This window comes from Delphinapterus leucas, chromosome 7 (genome assembly GCF_059928025.1).
Source record: "Delphinapterus leucas isolate spDelLeu-1000000601 "Yukka" chromosome 7, BTC_Dleu_Yukka2, whole genome shotgun sequence".
NCBI lineage: Eukaryota > Metazoa > Chordata > Mammalia > Artiodactyla > Monodontidae > Delphinapterus > Delphinapterus leucas.
The window spans coordinates 30,324,230-30,340,091 of record NC_143135.1 but is presented as its reverse complement, the minus strand read 5'-3'; the positions used below and the strand labels follow the sequence as shown (position 1 = coordinate 30,340,091).

At 38.9% G+C, this 15,862-nt stretch overlaps 1 protein-coding gene across 1 annotated transcript; it reads right to left on the bottom strand.

Annotated features, from left to right (window-relative positions):
• Positions 1–5,577: 5,577 nt before the first annotated feature.
• LIN7C (lin-7 cell polarity scaffold C) lies at positions 5,578–15,612 on the bottom strand. The gene is made up of 5 exons (XM_022583734.2): positions 15,546–15,612; positions 11,886–12,004; positions 11,555–11,626; positions 9,588–9,797; positions 5,578–8,993 (listed from the first exon to the last, which is right to left on the bottom strand). The coding sequence occupies exons 1-5, from the start codon at positions 15,580–15,582 to the stop codon at positions 8,838–8,840; spliced, it is 594 nt and encodes a 197-aa protein (XP_022439442.1). The 5' UTR covers positions 15,583–15,612; the 3' UTR covers positions 5,578–8,837.
• Between the last annotated feature and the right edge of the window lie 250 nt (positions 15,613–15,862).

Genomic DNA, 15,862 nt, shown 5'->3' with positions numbered 1-15,862 from the left:
TAAATACTCGGAGTATGAATGAATAAATAATAAAGGTGGTATTTTGGTCCCCATCTGCCAACTCATTTATTTCCTGCCATATTCAGAAACATAGTGGGGAAGAGAAACTATTTATTGGGCCCTGTCCAAACCCCAACTCCCCAGATAGTCACATAGATGACTTCTTCAATTCATACTATTCAGGTTTCTGTTCAAATGTCATCTCCTCAGAGAGGCCTTTCCTGTCCTCACTCTCTAAAATAGCATCATTGTGTTCTTTCATATCGTTCTCTCAACAAGTATGGATCGTCTGCCATGTGCCAGGCACTGTTCTCAGCTCTGGGTACATGGCAGGAAACAAAACAGAGGCCTGCCTGTCCTCAAGAAGTTTATGATCTTGGAGGGGGAGTGGGCTGACAAAATAGACAAATACCTATCAGCAGAGGGTGAAGGAGATTTCAGGCTGAGGGAACAGCAAGTGTAAGGCCTGTCATGTTGGAGAAAGGGGACGAGTGGGACTAGAGAGGGGAAAGAGTGTGAGGAAGGCTGCAGAGGCTGGCCATACAGGGCTAGGGGGTCATGGTGAGGTGCTTAGATTAGTATTCCAGCTGGGGTGGGGAGCCAGTGGAAATAAATGGTAAGGACAACTAATAGAAAGGGATCATCAGCACAGAGTAAATCCTTAAAAGATAGTGCTAGGGGCTTCCCTGATGGCGCAGTGGTTGAGAGTCCGCCTGCCAATGCAGGGGACGCGGGTTCGGGCCCCGGTCCAGGAAGATCCCACATGCCGCGGAGCGGCTGGACCCGTGAGCCATGGCCGCTGAGCCTGCGCGTCCGGAGGCTGTGCTCCGCAACGGGAGAGGCCACAACAGTGAGAGGCCCGCATACCACAAAAAAAAAAAAAAAAAAGTACTGTAAGCATTATGGGACGTGCAGTTGGTGCTGTATGGAAGCTCCAAAGAAAATCACTAAAGCTAGCTGCTCAGATATGGTAGGTCCGTGTCCCTGAGCCCATCTCAGACAGCCCAGAATGTGAAGGGACTGTGGCATCACTGGTTGTGAACCTTGACAAGTGATTTAATGTCCCTGAGTCTTATTTTCTCTTTGGCTCTCAGCCTTCTTACCCTGCTGGACTTCCTAACACTCATCACCACCTAAAAGTACATTGTTTTCTTGTTCCTCTGACTCTCCTGCTTTTGTGCATGTGTGACACAGGACTCTAGCTCAAAAAAGAAAACATCTAAACCAAAAACACCTAGACTTCCCTGGTGGTCCAGTGGTTAAGACTCTGCACTTCCAATGCAGGGGGTCGGGGTTCGATCCCTGGTCAGGGGACTAGATTCCACATGCCGCAACTAAAAAAAAGATGCTGCGTGCTGCAACTAAAGATACCGCATGCCACAACTAAAGATCCCACATGCCACAACTAAAGATCCCACATGCCACAACAAAGATCCCCCATGCTGCAACTAAAACCCAGAGCAGCCAAATAAACAAACAAACAAAAACCCACCCAAATCACTGAGAAAGCTAAGAAATGAGGAAAAAAAGATATGTATGTATGTATAACTGAATCACTTTGCTGTACACCTGAAACTAACACAGCATTGTACTTCAACTATACTTCAACGAAAAAAAGAAAAAAAACTATTGGGAATTCCCTGGCGGTCCAGCGGTTGTGACTCAGCGTTTTCACTGCCGAGGTCCTGGGTTCAATCCCTGGTTGGGGAACTAAGATCTTGCAAGCTGCGTGGCGCGGCCAGAAAAACCAAACCAAACCAAAGCAAAACAAAAAAACTATTATATATAGCATGGATAAACAACAAGATCTACTGTATAGCACAGGGAACTCTACATATCCTGTGATAAACCATAATGGAAAAGAATATGAAGAACAATGTGTAGAACTGAATCACTTTGCTGTACAGCAGAAATGAACATTGTACAATAAATCAACTATACTTCAATAAGTTTTTTAAAAAATGAATGAGAGGAGGGGACTTCCCTGGTGGTGCAGTGGTTAAGACTCCATGCTTCCACTGCAGGGGGCACAGGTTCAATCCCTGGTTGGGGAACTAAGATTCCGCATGTCACATGGCATGGCCAGAAAAAAAAAAAAAAAAAGAGGAAAATACTAGTTAAAAGTGCAGTGTGGCACTGGTGGAAAAGTATGGGTTTTGAAAATAAATTTGAGATTTAATCTTGGCTGTGTTAATCACTAACAGTGTGATTCTGGTAAAACTATTTGGTTTCTCTGATTCTGTGAAAGTTATGTGCCCCTATCTTGGTGTACACCATCGTTATTTTTATATGGTTCCATTGTAAGTTCTTGATCTACCTGTGGAATTATGAAAAGTAGGCCAATTCAACAGGGTATATATAACAAGTCACCATACTGTGCTAGGCGATGGGGGAATAAATGTGAACAAAACAGTTGGGATCCTTCTTGCTGTGATTAGAACTTAAAAATTCTAATGGGAAGGCACAATTAAGCACGTAATACAAACAAGGAAACAAGGTGTTGCCATATTAATAGAGGAACCTACCTTTAGATGGAACAGATGGAGGCTTAACAGAGGTGGTGACTCCAGCTTACACCTGAATGAGCAGCCACCCAGGGGAAGAACCAGAGGGCAAGCCTTCCAGTGAGGGGGATTTGGAGTGGAGTAGAGCAAATGGGGCACTAGGATGAGACGAGGCTTGAGAGGAAGTAGGGAATGGATTATGCAGAACCTTTTAAATCATGGCAAGGGATCTGGATTTTATCCTAAGCACAAGGGGAAGTTTTAAGGAGGGAACAGCACAATCAGTTGTGGCTGAATTACTGCTTTGCATCAGGCACGCACAAGGAGCCAGCACAAACCTTTACAGGGTGAAATGGCCAGAGACAAACGCTCATGTTCCCATCAGAGCAAGGGCTGCTGCAGAAACGCCTCTCCTCAGTGCTGAATATTCTCCCACTGCCAACTCCTGGAAAGTCCTTGAGTTGAGAACGATACAGCTAATTTAGTAACTGGCAGCCTAAAAAGAAAAAGCCCCTCAAGCCACTGGAGGCACTGCTCAATTACACAGATGCGTGGGTGTTATAAGCATTTCAACCACAGCAAAGAACCCCTCCCCTCATCCCCAGAGGCCAGGACTCCATCGTTTCTTAACCAAAACCATTTCTACTGAGACCCTTTTATTGCACAAAGGAGGAGCCACATTTAATTTTGCTTCAGCACCCATTTTCAATAGTGATGCCACCAGAACATGGATTCTTATGCATTTGTTTTCTAGGGCTGCCATAGTGAAGTACCACAAACTGGGTGGCTTGAAGAAATTTAACGTTCCAGTTTTGGAGGCTCGAAGTCCCAGATCAAGGTGTCCATAGGCCTGGTTCCTTCTGAGGGCTGAGGGAGAGAATCTTATCATGCCTCTCCTTGTTTCTGGTGGTTTGCTGTTAATCTTTGACATTTCTTGGCTTGTAGAACTATCACCCCAATCTCTGCCTTCATCTTCCCATGGTGTTCTCCCTGTGCGTGTGTGTCCAAATTTACCTTTTTTTTTATAAGGACAGCAGCCATACTAGAGTAGGCCCACCCTAATCATCTCACTTTATCATCTCTAAAGACCCTATCTCCAAATGAAGTCACATTCTGAGGGGTTAAGACTCCAACATATCTTTTGGGGGTGGGGGAGACAACACACAATTCAACCCACACCACAATACCTTAAAACACAAAGTCAAAAGTTAGCACCTCAACTCTGGGTTCAATGTACTTCAAGTAAGAGATACCAGAAATAAAAATTTTCCCTTGGCTATTTCATGCTTTCAGATTGCACTTCTTTGCCAAACAAAAAACAAAAACAAAATTAAACGTTTGGATTTTTGTTACTCTCTGATGAAATGCAGTAACTGCCATGTAAAGGGACCTTATCTGCAGCCAACGGCTAAAGTTTTTAATCCAATTGTTTAGAACAACTCTGGAGAGACTGACAAATTAGAATTCTTCCAAGCTTTCTCTCCTAAAGAAAACTTTTTAAAAGGACCAAATCTTGACTGTGTCCAAAATATGCTTCTGTAGCTGATGAGAATTAGGAGAGCTCTTACACTAACTTGCTGTTGGTGTGAAGTGCTTGTCCTTTTTTTTTTTTTTTAAAAGAAGTTTAAATCAAAATAAGGTTGACAAATGGGCTCTGCATGAATTTACTTTTGCTCTGTATATAAAGTGAGTCCTAAAGATTTCACGCAGGCTTTCTGCCACCAAAGAAATAAATGTACAAAAAACTGCCACTAAAGAAATACATGTACAAAACTTTTCATATTAAAACCAGAATAATCAATGATAATGAATATAACAAAACTAGAATTTAAAGATTTAGAGAATGGGTATTCTGGTTTACTGAAGTTTTGAAGAAACTGAGGGCTAACAATATATTTCGTTGTACCCCTGGTTGCTTGTATAATTTTATGCCTTTAAAAAATTCACTATGGTGAATTATGCCTTGTATTGTCTGAAGCCCATTCCAGCAATCCACTGTCTCTAGGACATATCCTCCCCACAAATTGCTTTTCTGATTGAACAAGTCCCTTATTGGGACTTATTTTCTTATGATTTTCATTCTGAATGCGACCTCAACCCTACATCCCTCAAACTCCACTACTTTTAGAATTCCAGGAGTTTCTTTGATCAGAGTGAAATCTGAAAATTCCTATGAATCTTATTTATTTTCAAGCATAATTTAAAGGTTGGTTATCTGTTTTCTAGGCATCAAAAATAAGAACTTGCTAATTTTAATTATTTGGCCACAATGTCTTCCTTTAGCTAATAAGGTCCTGAAGCTATTATACTCGAAAATAACAGCAAACACAAACAAACAGCACTTACTATGCAGGCACCTTTCTAAGGGATTTACAGATCATATGACACGTATAGGCATCCTTACTACACACGACAGATGAAGGAACTAAGGCACAGAGAGGTAACTTGTGTAAGATTACACAGTCATAGTGAATCTAGGATTCAAATCAGGACAGTCAGGCTCCAGATTCTGTGCTCTCAATCACATGCCAGACAGCCTCTCTTAAAATAATACAAGAGAATCTTTTCTGTAGTTTACGTTTTACGAAAGGCAAAGCAAAATACGGGAATTTGAAGTTTCATTCCAGTAACCACCAGAGTATGCTTTTACCTCATTTAAAAGTTATTTTATACATTTCTTCCAGAAGCACATTGTGTAGTTGCATCAAAATTTTTCAAATCCAAAGAACAAGAATATAACTAATACAAATTTATTTTAAATAAGCCTTGGAATCAGAATTAAATTGATAAATGAAGCCATCCACTGAAAAAGCGTTAAATCCATTCTGGCTATTATATTCCTTTACTTCAAACTTAAAAGTAGAAGCATACTGTTTACTAACGTTTTTAAAATCTATGTCCAGATACAAATTAGTTTGGAAGTTCTTGAAAGTTAATGTGGAAGCAATTTGGGCTTTTCCACTATTTCATCATTATAGAACTACAACAACCTTTGAAGAAACACTGTTAGTAACATTTTGGACAATAAAAACTGTAAACCAGATTGTCAGTAGAGGAACAACAAAACTATATGTTAGAAAATTCATAAACATACATTTATTCAGGAAATACAATTACTAGAGTCCTTAATATTTCAACAATCATTCCACATAATAAAATACTCACAACATATATTCTTTTAAGTCTACATCAAGTCATGCTGACATTCTTTTCAGATAATCCATAGCCATTTCTTCTATTAAATGCTATAATATCCATTTGTATTGTAAACAAAGTATTGAGCCAAAGTACTTGAGCAAAGTAACTTTCAAAAATTTAGAAAAGGAAGACAATGTTTTGTTTTGTTTTTTAAAAAACACATCTGAATTATCAAACCCCAAAGAACTAGGCCACTATAACCTAGTGTTATACTAATGGATAAAGTGGCCATATGAAGATAGCACATAATTATCAATGAAAATATTTCTCATCTGTAACTTTTAAATATGCTTCTCAAATAATAAACATTTATTTTTGAAAGTTTTAAAGGGAAAGGGGGCAGAAAGATGACAGACATTAAAAGTTTACATTTAAACTGATAGATTTTATTTAAAAAAAAGAAAGGAAAAGGGAGGCTGTAGTGACTTCCCAAATACGGAATGCCAAGTACCTTTATTTCCTAAAGAAATTACTAAGAAACTGTACCAATCATTACATTTGCAGCTATTTAGTAGTAGCTGTAAACTGAATCATTCTGATACTTCCAAAAGTGTACTTAGAGCATTTTATAAAGGGGAAAACAAGTGGTTCTCAACCCTCGGTGTCCTTCAGAACCAGCTGGAAAGCTCTGAAAAACTAAGCATCTGGCCCCACCTCAGCGATTCTGATTGAGTTGGTATCAGATGGGACTCAAGTGTCATTATTTTTTAAAGGCCTGCAGGGTATTCTAATGTGCAGCTAAGGCTGAGAATCACTGAGTCAACTCATTTTGAAATACCAAGAAAATAAATGGAAATTGGGAAGGGAAGATAATTTATATTTATAATTTACAAATCAAACACCTACTATATACTTACTATGTACCTAGTTATGTGCATGAATCATACATTTACAAGATGAAAACTGCCTTCATTTCCTCACTATACTAGACCACTATCGTACATCTTTGCCACTGAATGACTGCATTTTTCTATGGTCAGGATTTAAAATTCTGGGATACACTATGAAAACTGCATTAAAGAAAATAAACTACTGCTACTCATGCTCAACGGGAGCAAGCAAAACTACTGTATTTGGCTCTTTTAAGCTATCCATATTTTAAGAATTACAAATAAGTGCCAACCCACACAAAGAACAGATTGTGGATTACTCTAGAAGAAACAAAAAATAGCTTACTCAACTTACTAAGTTTCAACACCAAGAAAGGTTTAACTTGGCTGAAAGTTCTGAAACAGCTGAGATACTGAACCAGGAAGCTATAATTTATAATGAAATGTTGACACACCCTTAAAAGCTACTGCAGCTGTAGTAATACTAAGATTTCTTCAGGGTTTAGTTACCATGTAATGCAAGAATACAAGCATAACAATAATATTACTGTTTTTATATGCACCGATACCGCTCTTTAATATATAAAGCTCTACAACAAATACCTCTAATTATTTTACAATTAAATTAAGTCCGTAACTCTTCTACACTACTTTGGTCTCAACATTTTAAAAACATCAATTAATTTGGAAATATACAATTTAATAACATGATCCTATCAATAACAAGCACATTTTGTAGTGGACTAAAGACACATTCAACCATGCAATCCAGTGTTCAATACCTAAAAGATAAATAACAATGCTGACTTTTATTCTGAAAATCATTGGAAACTGGAATAATCTTTTAAGACTCACAGTGCTCACAAACATGCAGAAAAAGATACACATTTCTATTCTTCCTGAAGGAATGTCACAAAATGCCCACTCTTTACACAGGGTTGATAATTATTCTAAATTCCTTATGTATTTCAATCCATTATTTTCTTTCTAGCACCTGTCACTTAGAATTTTTAAAAGCCTGACAAATGTTCCTGTAAGTTGTGTCTCAAAATGAACCTTACCTCTTTAATTTCTGCCTTTAAAAAGACCTCAGTCACCGTCATCCACTAATAGCTGCCTTTCAGTAAAACAGTGACATCCAGTGGACAAATCAAAGTATCTCAGAATTCCCATCATCATAGCTGAATCATAAAGATCACATCTCTAAATCCAACTAGTGAATGAGTTCTTACTCATTTTGACAAAGCGTCTGCAGATTCTTATGAATGTATCACCTCATGATTTCTATATATCTTAAATATACCCTTCTATCTTTTTCCTATTTAATATCAAGTCTTTAAATTGAGCTACTTAAGAGTGTGTAACTCTTGAGCCTAGTGAGGTTAAAGGTATTACTTTTTCTTCTTTGCTATTTCCCACCACAAATTAACTGGCTCATCTCTAGAAATGGAACAATGAAAATATAAGAAATATATTTAAATAAAAATGAATAGCATTAAAAAAATCTGCAAAAGATGAAACCTAAACCTCTTTTTGCATTTGTAATTTATGATATATTGTTGACTATAAATAGAAAGATGTTATCAGTATTGCTAACAAATTACATTCTCTTGCCTCACTACTCAAATATTATGAAAGAATACATATTTTAGCAATGATTGTATCAGTGTTTAAAAACTTTTATAAATCAGTATAAATGAATATTCATTATATATTATGTTTAAATAAAAGTAAAAAACTTCCACTGTGCTGAGTTATAATTTACCATTGATAATATATATTATGTGTGTGTTCCAAATACAAAACGCATCAATGTTAACATTGATAGTGTAATAAACTGCTGTAGCTGAGACTGTTATGTTTAATTTCTTGGAAAACCATAAAGAAATGTTCCAGGTGAAAAAAAAAGCAAAGAAAAGAATGGAGAACTGTTATTTTTAAATAAGCAGCCAAATAAAGAAAACTTTTTTCCCTAAAAAAAGGTTAAGAATGTAAAAGTACATTTTAATATTAAAAAAGCATTTTTAAAAATCTATAACAACTTTATGACAAAATCTGGATTTGTTGAAAAAGGCCTGTAAAAACAGCAGGACAGAATTGCCCTCATCACCTTTTTACTTTTTCTTGTCAGAAAAAAGTGTATGCATCTCTGGAACCATAAATGATGTTAAAATAGGCATTTATAAAATGGCAAGGAGGATTTCACGGGAAGTGTTTTGTTTTTTTTTACAATCATTGGCATTGCAGCCATCAGTAGGTCACAAGTAAAACTTCTCTATCTAAAAGCAAAATGGAGTGTAAAGTTTTAGGTCTGTTGCCTGCGTTTTGCTGATCTCATTTTTTCAAAGCGTGACTCCATTTCTTCCAAGACCTTGGGTGTGTACCGTACTACTAATTTAACCTTTCCTTGAGCTGCTTTCAGCAGTTCTACAGCTTTTTCATGATGTTCTCCTTCAACGCTCTAGGAAAAGAAAAACCACACAGACACAAACACAATTAATATCTAGGTTTTGTAAGTAACTCAAAATGAAAAATGTTTAAAATATACACAAGTAAAAAATTTTTAATGTTATATTTCAAACTATAAACCTATGAAATAATCCTGCTTTATCATTTTAATCAGTGTAAAATCCTCTGCTAAATCATATTCTGTTTGTAGTTTAGGAACTGGCTCTTTAGGTTCCAAATAATTAGCATATCAATCTACATGCCCTATTATTTCACTAGGTCAGAAGTAAATCAGGCAATTGCCATTCTATAAGACTAAACTGAGGGTAGACTTTTAATTTAATGTATTGCCTTAACTACTAAGGAGCTTAGTTACTTCATAAAAATCACACTAAGCATTGCTAATTTACATTGGAAAGAAGCAAAACACACACAAAGTGCTTCAAAAAGTATCACTACTAAATAGTAGTGCCTAAGATCCCCCCAAGGGATTTCTAAACTACAAAGCTTCTTTGGTTTTTCCCTCCATCTTCTGTTTCTATAACTCAAGTACACCCCCAAATGGTCACAACACATTGCTACAAGTAGAAATAAAATGCATCCCTACCACTCCATTAACAGAAAGGAGTTGATCTCCTCGCTTGAGACCCCCGTGTCTATCAGCAATTCCACCTGGAATTATTCGGGATATATAGATTGGAGAGTTTTGTTCTTTGCCTCCCATAATATTGAATCCAAGGCCTTCTTCTGTTTTGGGGAGCTCAACAACTCGAGGATGAGAATGTCCTTCACTGGCAGCAAATGCAGCAACAGTAGCCTGAAAGAAAATTTTACGTACTTAAAAAAATAGGACATTTGTTCACTTCATTCTTTTTTTTTTTTTTTTTTGCGGTATGCGGGCCTCTCACAGCTGTGGCCTCTCCCGTTGTGGAGCACAGGCTCCGGACGCGCAGGCTCAGCGGCCATGGCTCACGGGCCCAGCTGCTCCGCGGCATGTGGGATCTTCCCGGATCCGGGCACGAACCCGTGTCCCCTGCATCGGCAGGCGGACTCTCAACCACTGCGCCACCAGTGAAGCCCCTGTTCACTTCATTCTTTTGTCCCTTTTTAAAAACCACTTTTGAAGTAAATATTTTTGATGTTTGAATGCCCACAAATGCACTGGCAGTGAAGGTAAGCTAAGCAGATGGTGTTTTAAGGAGGATGAGTGAAAAGCCTACCCTGGGATTATGCAGGAAGCGTTAAGGTCGTTCAAGCCACTCCTAGGCCTTTCAGTGCCCAGAACTTCTGTGCAGTGCTTGGCAAGCAGGCTTGCTAGGAAGATGAACAATGTGCACACTAAAGAGGAGAACCCCTCCCCTCACATGCCAGCAGCCCTGAGCTCTGGGGGCTGGGAAGCCTGGCCCCTCCAGGGGCTTCTGGGCAGGGCGCAGCCCACCTACGCAACCTGTACAGAGGCAGCTGTCCTTGTAATGCAGTCATTCTGGCGGCTGTACTATTTGCACTGTATACTAACTCATCTAGAAATAACTCAATATTGAAAAAAAGAGGGGTACACAGAGTCAATGTGAATTGTGAAACAGAGCCACATCTTTAAAACTTTCAAATTTAGACTAATCTAGACTAATTCTAACAGAGTTGAGATTCTGGGTTTCATTTTGCTTTTAAAGATAATAATTAAGTAATCTGGTACTATTTTTTTGTGTGTTGGATCAGGGTACGTGAGCAAACATGGGAAGGAAGAGAGAAAGAAAATCAAGATTTGTTGAATACCACCACATTCTAAGCTCTGAAAGAGGCCTCATTTTACAGATAATGGAACTGAGGCTCAGAAATTCAGGAAGCTGTGAAAGTCAGCAATTAAACCCAAGTTTTAATCGTTTTTTTCCTACTCTGTCAAATAATGTCCACATGTTTAAGTGTTTGTACTCAACAGAGAATCCAATACTGCCTTTTGTGAACCAGTAACTATCAATGAAAAATTACCTATTAATGACTAGTTCTAGTTTAAGTCACCTACTGCCGATATTAACTTATTCTAACCACATATGATGGACACTGAGGTCAATGCTTGAATTATCTGAGGAAAATACTGGCAGAGAAAAGCACATAAAACCTACCACCTGCAGCTCTGAAGTGGTAACCTCCTATTTGCAGAGTTAAGGTTAAGGAGAAAGTGAAGGGCAACTTGGGGGGAGTACCCCAGATCTACCATTAACTATTGGTGTGGTTTGAGGTAAGTAACCTAATCTGATGCTTCCCCACCAATAAAGTGAGGCTAATAATTCATACCTCAGAATTTTGATATTTAAATAATGATATATACATTACATATAGCAACTATGTATATATGTATTATTTGTGTGCACGTATATTTTTAATGCATCATCTAAACTGCATAAAATATCTTTTGTAAAACCAATTAAAAAAGTCCTATTTCTCAGGAATCGAGAAGTTTAGTGTACCTTGAAAGATACTGTTAGTTTTCAAAATAAGCCTATCGTGAATCTAATAATTGCACATTTTAAACCTTTATGAAGAATCCTCTCCCTTTTAATAAATGAAAAAATGTACCTTTGCAGTCGCATTAGCTCTCACTTCAGGACTGCTACTGATGTCCACAGTCTCGTAAACATGTTCATATACCTGCAAAACCCGAAGTTATTATTGAGATTTTAAATCTCAGAATATACCATGTTTGAGCTCTTTGTGAAGTTACTGAATGTGTTAAAATTTTAGACAAAGTTATGCATCTTTGTAAAATGTTTTTCTATTAGAAATTCCAAAAACAAGAGAGGCAGGTTCTAAAGTTCACTTTTTTAAGAAACTCTGAACCCAAATTTCAGAATATTACCTTACCCTAATTAACTCAAATTTTTAGTAAATTTTAATACCATTTACTCACCTCTCTTACAGCATTGCAGAATTCACTTTGAAGGACTCTTTGTAAAGCCTGCAGTTTCTGTGGTGGTACCTCTCCACTCCTTTGCAGTTTTTCCAACAATTCAATTGCTCTACAAATATCTATAGTTAAACAAACACATACTGATAGATAATTTTCTCAAAATATTCTCTAATATTTATTTCTTTTTTGGCCATGCCACGCAACATGCAGGCTCTCAGTTCCCCATCCAGGAACCGAACCCGTGCCCCCTGCAGTGGAAGCATGGAGTCTTAACCACTGGACTGCCAGGGAAATCCCAGAATACTCTCTAAATGCCTGTGTAACAGCGCAGCATTTAGGATTCATTCCTTAACGACTAACAAGAAATACGTGTAACACAGAGAAAAAAAGCATGAGTATGAACTTGTGTGTGGTGTGTTTGTGTGTGTGTTCATGTATGGAGGATGGGAATGTAAAGTCTGAGAAGAATGTTAAATTTTACTGTGGATTAGGAATACTGATGTTGCACCAGCATAAAATCTGGGAAAACAGCATCTTTGAGAGACACAGGAAAATCAAATATAAAGTACTAAATGTCACAGGGAAGGACTGGAGCTCAAATGTCATAGACACATGAACACTGTACTGCTTCAGAAAAGCTGACATTATTATCAGAAGCTATTTAGTCAATAAAAATTTACCTACCATCATTAGTAACCAAAGCACTGAACAGTATAAAACAGTGTGCTAGTGAAATCACTGTTTATTTCCCAAAAGGAAACGTAATATGTATGTAGATAGGAAAACTCTTCAATAATAGGTGCAGTTACTCACAGGAACACATTTAAAACAATGATAGAAGTGAGTAAAATTAACTGGTCTGTTTTCAACTTAGGATCATTAACACAGTGTATTTGGGACACACAGTGTATGGGATTCTACACATCTATACAGATACATTAAGCATGTTAGGCAATTCTCATTGGGAAGTGTGAGGGTAAGTATTTTATGAATTAAGAAATTTTATAAGATTCAGTCAGTTCCAACACTGTCTAACTCTCGTTGGAGTTTTGTTTTTAACTTTTTTGTACCACAGGGGGCTAGAGTACCTATTATTCTAAATTGTTTTGTATTTTCTAAACATGTATTTGACTGAGCTTGTCTTAATTAAAACACTGTGAATCTGGTCTCAGTAACAGCTGTGTGATCTTGGGCAAGTTACTTAACCTCCCTGTGTCTGTTTTCCACTGTAAAATGGAAATAGCAGTATCTCCTTTATAAGAATTACCTGAAGACTAAAACAAAAAATACACGGTAAGGGTCTGGCATATAGCGAGCATAAATGTTATGTTACGTCAGGACCAATTAATCATAAGAAACAAGGGATTCTACACATCTATACAAATACATTAAGCATGTTAGGCAGTTCTCATTGGGAAGTGTGAAGGTAAGTATTTTATGAATTAAGAAATTTTACAAGATTCAGTCATGTTCCAACACTGACTATCTTCCTTGGATTTTTGTTTTTAACTTTTTTCGTACCACAGGGGGCTAGAGTACCTATTATTCTAAATTCCTTGCCTCCTTTTGTCTTAAATGGAAGAAGTTCTGAATTTTATATTATACTGAAGGACTGGAACTTTTTTCTTTATAGAATTCGTACGTGTTTGCATCTGGAAACCTAGGAATAAACTGTAGTGAAGAAAGAAGTAGATTCTTCAATTGCAGGTAATAAAAGCTTAAACTGCTGTTAATCCAATGCAATGGAAAAAGACTTTCCCCATTCTGATCTCCCACCACCAGAATGGCTGGTGAATGAGGAGTGCTGGTTCATCAAATATTCTGACTTACAAAATTACAGTATGTAAGCTCTATAAAAATTTCCAATTAACAAAAAACTGAAAAAGTAAAATACTCTTTACTGAACCTACACTGTACCCAATATGTGCTCAAAGGGGTTCCACTGAATCTTGTTTTGATGACTTTGAAGGCATTCAGGATCTTGATCATATGCACTATTTTTATACTGTAGGGTTGCTGGAAGAGTTTCTTAATAAAGTCTGTTAAACAGAATGCTAAGTATTAAGAATCAGAGTTGATGTAATCTGACTTTCTTATTCTGCTAAATGGCATCCACTGGCAGTTCATCCTACTAAGGTTCTGAGCTGTGCAACTACTGTGGAACTAAAATGAACTCTTAAATAGGAGAAAACAAAGCCATGACTACCAAAACTAAACGCCAGAGGTGAAGTTTCATATTCTGTACTGCACTTAAAAATACAAAAGACCGCCAACATGTTAGAATCCTACGCCTGGCTTTCAAAGAAAAACACCTACTCCTGTTAACACCAAACAAATTTGTTCCCATCTACAAAGCACAGTGTCATTGTGTTCAGGGAGAAGATGTCACAGTCTTAGGCCTAACTTAGCACGTCTTCCCAGAGTAGCTACTCCTCTGTCAAAAATGATACTTTAATTAATGGTCTGGTGGGCTGGAGAAAAACAACATCACTTGTAAAGAGACTTACAAATAGTGAACACCATAAGGGATAAACAATGTTAAGCGTGCACTGGTTTGTGTGAAGGCATGAGGAAAGACTCCACATACAATTCTAAAAATGTATTCCTTTCTTAGAGCAGAAGCTAATATTCAGAGTGTAAATGCAAATGCTAATATTTGCAAGATATTTTCAATCTCCATCCTATACTTTGTTTACTACTAGTACTCCAAATGTTTAGTTTGTACTTTTTGACTCTTACCGATGACTTCTAATACTGGTGTGTCAAAAGTATGCTTGAAATTATTTGAAATAAAGCATTTGGGGAAGAGTGGAATGCTGAAAATCTGCAACAGGACCCTTTAAGGCTCATAGCTTTGTACCTCCACTGGCTTTTCCGTTTCTAATTACTCAGCAGAACGGGTTTTATTTTCCTTGACAGCCTACTCTAAAAAGCAAGCCACCAGCCAGTTAGCAATCGTAGGATTTGTAAAGAAGGAATAAGGCTGCACTTTCAAGTATTTTACAACCTATCACGATTCCGCCTAGTTATGTAACCTTCTTCCCAAGACCACCTCAGTAGGATTGTTTTTAAAGCACCTTCTCCGTACCCGGGAGGGGCACCACAGCCAGGAAATACCCCCAATACGAATACAAGTGAGGTTGTGGTGGAAGTAATGATGCCTTTTGGGCACAAATAAGGGGACGCGGGAACGTTCTGTGGGAACGCGCTGTGTGTCTGGGCTGTGTGGGTGAAGACGGGGACACTGGGTTATGCACGCACCAACACCGGGCAGTGTGTGTAGCCTTTCCGAACTGGGCGTGTGTTGTTTGCTCAGCTTGACACATCTCTGAACGCTGCGTCTGCCGTGCCCACCCAGGGAGAGCGTGTGCAGCGTTGTGTCCGCGAATGCAGACAGGCGATGGTGAACTGTGCTGTGGTGGTGGTGAACTATGCTGTGCTCCCGAACGGTTCGTGTGAACACAGAACGGGTCTGAGGATCAGTCAGGAACAGCAAGCGGCCTCCCCGGGGCCGGGCTCAGCAACGTCGGCGGCCACCGGCGCCAGCGCGAGGGACAACCTGGTTCCGGGTCTCGGAGCTTGGCTGCCCCGCGCCCCCCGGGGATAAAGCACTCCCCAACCCCCTCCGCCCACGTCGGTCCCTGCCTCGGCCCCACTCACCCCTCTCCAGTCGCACAGGCTCCCCCAGCGCCGCCATCTTCTCCCTTTGCTTGTAGACCCACAGGAAATGACGACACAGGGGCTGAGGTGGAGGGGAGGGGCCTAGCGGGAGCCGGGAGCCCGGAACAGGGGCCGGCCAGTATCGCGAGAACGGGAGCGGTGTTTCCGAGCGTCGTGACCGTCTCTAGAGTAGAGGGTATCTGTGTGCCGGGCTTCCGAGTTCGGCCTTGTGCTGCAGCTGCAGCGGTCGTAAAGTTCTCAAATCCCCCGGCCGACTGCGATTGAAAAGAGTCCCTTTCCTGACTCTTGCCCTGCGT

What these genes read in the sequence shown, in the direction of transcription:
- LIN7C (XM_022583734.2), bottom strand. Translation starts at nt 15,582, where the DNA reads ATGGCGGCGCTGGGGGAGCCTGTGCGACTGGAGAGGG. An exon ending in TCTGCAATGCTGTAAGAGAG is followed by an intron (nt 11,627 to 11,885) that starts GTGAGTAAATGG and finishes CGGGTTTTGCAG; the next exon opens with GTATATGAACATGTTTACGA. An exon ending in GAGCTAATGCGACTGCAAAG is followed by an intron (nt 9,798 to 11,554) that starts GTACATTTTTTC and finishes ATTTTCTTTCAG; the next exon opens with GCTACTGTTGCTGCATTTGC.